Source organism: Anastrepha obliqua, chromosome 3 (assembly GCF_027943255.1).
Source record: "Anastrepha obliqua isolate idAnaObli1 chromosome 3, idAnaObli1_1.0, whole genome shotgun sequence".
Lineage (NCBI taxonomy): Eukaryota > Metazoa > Arthropoda > Insecta > Diptera > Tephritidae > Anastrepha > Anastrepha obliqua.
Window position 1 is genome coordinate 70,668,193 of NC_072894.1, and position 5,046 is coordinate 70,673,238.

The window sequence follows — 5,046 nt, forward strand, 5'->3', positions numbered from 1 at the left end:
TTGCCGTTCAGCACCTGTTTTCGGTTTCCGTTTTTGTTGATTTGATGCCATATTTAACAGAAATCAATCAACAAAACAAAATATGTTTGTAAGATTTGCTCAAAACTACACACACACTCTATGACGCGTCTCGCGTTACTAATAATATTGTGTTTGGGATAACTGTCAACTGTTTCCACCGAAATGCGTTCGCAAAGTGTATGGTCTTTGGTATGGTAAACAGATTTATGATACATTATTTTGCGGCGACAGCACAGCGCGATAGCCCAGCGGCTAGCAATGTGGGCTTCCGATCCGAAATCCTTGGTTCGAATCACAAGAAAATTTTTTTTTTTTTTTTTTTATACATTTATTTCATTTTGTTTTATGATATGTTTATGAGCAGATTTTTTTCATGGCAGAAATACACTCGGAGGTTTGCCATTGCCTGCCGAGGGGCGACCGCTATTAGAAAAATGTTTTCATTAATTTTGCTTTCACCGAGATTCGAACCAACGACCTCTCTGTGAATTCCGAATGGTGATCACGCACCAACCCACTCGGCTACGGCGGCCGTCAATCAAATGTCATATTATCAAATTACATTCGATAAGAATGCAATAATAAACGACCGCATTACATTCACGACGACACGCCACGCCAGTCTTTTAACAGATGGCGCTGGCATAGCGTGAGTTTTACGTAGTTTAGCGTAGTTTTACTCCTCACAGCGTTTCATCCACGCCACGCTTTTAACAGATGGCGCTGGCGTAGCGTCACAGTCGATGAAACGCTATGGTTTTACTCCTCACAGCGTTTCATCCTTCGAGACAAAAGAAGTTTCACTTCAAAAAATTAACTTAATAAAATCAAAAATCTGCTTTCTTATTGCCTCTAGAGGGGAACAAAGTTCGCTGGGTCAGCTAGTTATATATTAAAACGCGCCCTTGAATAGGGGTATTTTTATGAAATTTTCAGAAAAAGTTTAAAAATAAAAAATCGCATGTAGTTAAATTCGGTTTGGCAATTTTTATTGCAATTCTAATCAACGGTAATACAACCCGGCAAGAACGCTAATTTCCAAATCCCTTAAGAGGTCGAATCATCCCCTAACTACCTAAACTCTTAACAACTATTTTTTCCAAAGAAAACCCTAGATTATGGGTTTGCGAGGTCAAATTTCTGTTTGTTATTAGCAAACGGGTGCATGGAATATTACATAGACTCATAAGTCTTAGCCATACTTAACATCATTCTAAAAATATTTGCGTTATACATACAACGCGACGCTACAGACAGTTCCGTGCAGCAGTTTAACACATTAGTGTATCTTTATGCCCAGTACGACAGAGTATGCCACAAAAAAGCTCTCATTTGAGACAAGATCTACATACTATATTTACCGTTTTATGTCACCTTTGAATGATAGATGATTTGTATAGAGAAGTTACTCATAGCAGAAGTCCTCGCGGTAACTGCGGTTAGAAAAGTTTACGAAGTTTTATCTCCGTAGTGGGACCAAACATACGTGTATGTAGGTAGTGTCGTTATGTCACACATGCACATATTCAACTACAATGGCCACTAAAGCGGGAATAGAATATCAATGTAATTTTCCGAACTACTGAAAATTTAATAATTAATGCAACTGAGACCCTAAAGGATATTGCTGTTAAAAAATTTATACGTATGAAAAAGAAAAGTAACACAAACTTGTCAAGGCTATGGTGCCAGCATATGTATGTAGCATTGTTTTCGAAAGGCGTAAACAGCAGCAATGGATTTATTACTGTTATTTATGACTAATACTTTGCGGCAATCCCCTCAATTCTTATTGTATGCAATATTGTCTGAAAATTATGAAATTGGTTTTACTGAATTCACGGCCAAAAAAGCTTTGCATTTTAATGAAGTATTTTACAGCGAGGTGGCAAAGTAATGGCACCTGCATACATATATGTATGCACACAATTAAAGATGTGTGCATATTACTTATATATGTGTAAAATACGTTTTTAATGTGTAGCCCTACAGTAGTCAGTGCGTACGAAGATGGCATTTAGACAATAAAAAAAATTAAATAAACAAAAATTGTGCGTACGTGCTAAGCATTATCAAGCGATCCTGAAGACCTAATGGTGCAGACCAGATTATGAGCCGAATTGTGCGTGGTCAGTGTTAGCGTACATATATGTATGTATGCAATAGTGTAGTTCAGTAAGTGTCTGACCCACCGAAGAGGGAGTATAAAAAGCCCAAACCGTTAACTGATGGACATCATAAGTCAAACAGTCTTCAAAGAAGCAACATAAACAAAAAATATCCCATCAAACAAAATGTTCAAATACGTAAGTTGATTTTTTAAGCATTTTGTTTTTGCAATACGCACATTGCTTAAGCACAATTGGATTTTAAATTTGGATTTCTTTTATTGATTTCAGGTTATTGTTGTCCTGGCCACCATTGCCTGCGCCGCTGCCAAGCCTAGTCTCGTGCATGCTCCTTTCGCTGCTGCACCTCTCGCCGTTGCAGCACCCGCACCGATTGTCACCGCCACTAGCAGCCAAATTGTTGCAAGAACACATAATGGAATAGCTGCTGCACCCATTGTTGCCGCTGCTCCCCTGGCTGCTCCTCTGCCTCTGGCTGCAAAAGTGATCGCTCCAGCCCACCTACCCGCTGCCCCATTGGCTGCACCCATTGCTCCTTTGGCCCGCTATGCTGCAGCTGCCCCTCTAGCCGCACCAATTGCTCCTTTGGCACGTTATGCTGCACCTCTGGCCCCCGCCGCTGTTGCTCCGATTGCCCGCTATGCAGCCGCTCCTTTTGCCTACTCAGCGCCACTGGCTGCTCCTCTGGCCGCTGTTGCTTCACCCCTGGCTTACGCGCGCTCCTATGCGGCACCTCTTCACTACGCAGCCGCACCAGCGCTGTGGTAAGGAGCGTCGATGACTGATTTGGCTTAAATTAATATAAGAAATGTTTTTATATATGTAAAAACTTAATAAAAAGTAGTGTACAAATATTTTGGAACCATTACCTAGACGTGTTTCGCTTTATGCTGCCTCTGTAGTTGTATCAGAAGCATTTTCACCAACGTATTTATTCTAAAAAATGACTGCGATAAATTGCTGTTATATGAAACAACACATACATACACTTAAAAGTTTAACCTTAATGCACCAACTCCAACTTGCCCTCTGTAATATGCCATATTTCTCTTTTACAAGGAGCGCAAGACTAGAACTTAAAAGGTAGAATAATCCACTACAAAAGTAACTGCTTTAAACCTTCTCAGGTACACTGTGTAATGGCAGCATGAACTGTGCAACGCGCATCGTAGATGACTCGGCAACAATATACCCAGCTTTTCTGTACATACTTACCTATTTAACTATTATATTTTCTTTGTTGTTTGCATTCCGCCTGCTGCATTCGCTGTTCTGTTATACACATAGCATTCTAACTTGTGCATAATCCATAATGCACTGTGTTCTCGAATTCTCCCTTCGCCACTGTCACATCCTCTATTTTCTTCACACTTCATCCAACTGCTTCCGCACTTTTTCCTACTACGCTTCCGAAGTCATTTGTTTGTGCTTAATGGTGCCTCCTGGAATTTATGTGCCTAGAATGTTCCCAATACAAATTTACTCTACTTGTAAGCAGCAGCCAGTGGGAGTCGCCACTTCTACTTGACTGGAGCACTGCATTTATTGCTGCAATCGCCGAGGCTAGCTTAAGCTGGATAATACCGCCTCAAGTGCAAGTGACTGAGAGAAAAATGCTTTACTGACTTGGCTTTAAATAAATTACACGAATAGAAAGTAGAAAAGTTGGTGGAATATAAGTATATACAAAATACAAGTATGTGTACTCTCATATGTATATGAATTTGTTTATAAAAATGTAAGGATGCCCATCTCAACTTCAGAAAATACATCTCGTTATTTTCCAGAAAATTTAGGCTGCTAATATTGCTACGGTAGTAATAAAAAAGTATTAAACCGGGTATGGCGAGACTATTTCCAATTCGGGCGTAAATTTAAAATATTTCTTCTATAGCCAATGACTTGAGCTTCCAGGTAGCTTCCTAAAATTTAATTTTCTATCGATTTATGGATGTAACCTTTAAAAAAAAATTATAGAAAAGGACGAAAAAAGGCCAGACCTGGGTCTGCAACCGAAGGTTTTAAAAAAATTAAATCTCTTCATTTCTGCAAAAAAGGGGTTAAGACCGGGGCAGGCGTCTTAGAAGCAGTTGAGCAGTACTCTCCTAAATGGAGAGCGTTGGATCTTCCCACAAGATTTCATTCCAGCCCATAAGGCAAAAACACCCAGCAGTGGCTAAAAACAATATTCCTGGGTTCATAGGCGCAGAAGATTGGCCGTCTGGAAAATCCATTGGACTACAGTTTGGGGTCAGAATTGGAGAACATGGCATATCGAAGATCTCACAGAAATTTGGAGAGTCTGAAACAAACTTTGGTTCGAACAGCGACGACAATATCCATGGAATGCGTGCGTGCTGCAAGAGCTGAATGGCCTAATCGTTTGAAGGCTTGTGTAAGCAAATTGTGATCGTTTCGAATGAAAATTGAAGATTTTTTCCTTAATATTTACATGATTAAATAAAACTAACTTCATTAAAAAGAAGTATTATAATTTCATATCTAAACGAACTTAACTTGTCACAGAACTATGACCAGACTAAGAAATCTTAAAACTGCATCCTGAGCAGACCACTTTGGCAAAATAAAATTGTATTCTAACACATAAATGACTATATGCTAAACTCTCTCATTTTAGATGAAAGCGTGCCAAGGAAATCGTTTGAGAATTGACAGCACTGCCAATCCCTGGGTTGATGAACAGCTGGTTGAAGAAATGGCGCGCAGCCAGAAATAATGCCCCAAAGCTAACTGACGAAAATTTTCCACTTCTAAGTGAATGCCGCTTTTTACATATTTTGCAAGAATTTATATTCGAATACTAAGGACTTCTCTAAAGCCTTCGATAAAATCTCCTTATGCGTTCGACTTTCCTTGATTGAATTCGATTCTACAG

The 5,046-nt window shown here is 39.5% G+C and overlaps 1 protein-coding gene across 1 annotated transcript; it reads left to right on the forward strand.

The window, feature by feature from the left end:
- Nucleotides 1-2,270: 2,270 nt before the first annotated feature.
- LOC129241648 (cuticle protein 16.5-like) lies at nucleotides 2,271-2,918 on the forward strand. The gene is made up of 2 exons (XM_054878092.1): nucleotides 2,271-2,327; nucleotides 2,421-2,918. The coding sequence occupies exons 1-2, from the start codon at nucleotides 2,316-2,318 to the stop codon at nucleotides 2,916-2,918; spliced, it is 510 nt and encodes a 169-aa protein (XP_054734067.1). The 5' UTR covers nucleotides 2,271-2,315.
- The last annotated feature ends 2,128 nt before the right edge of the window (nucleotides 2,919-5,046 follow it).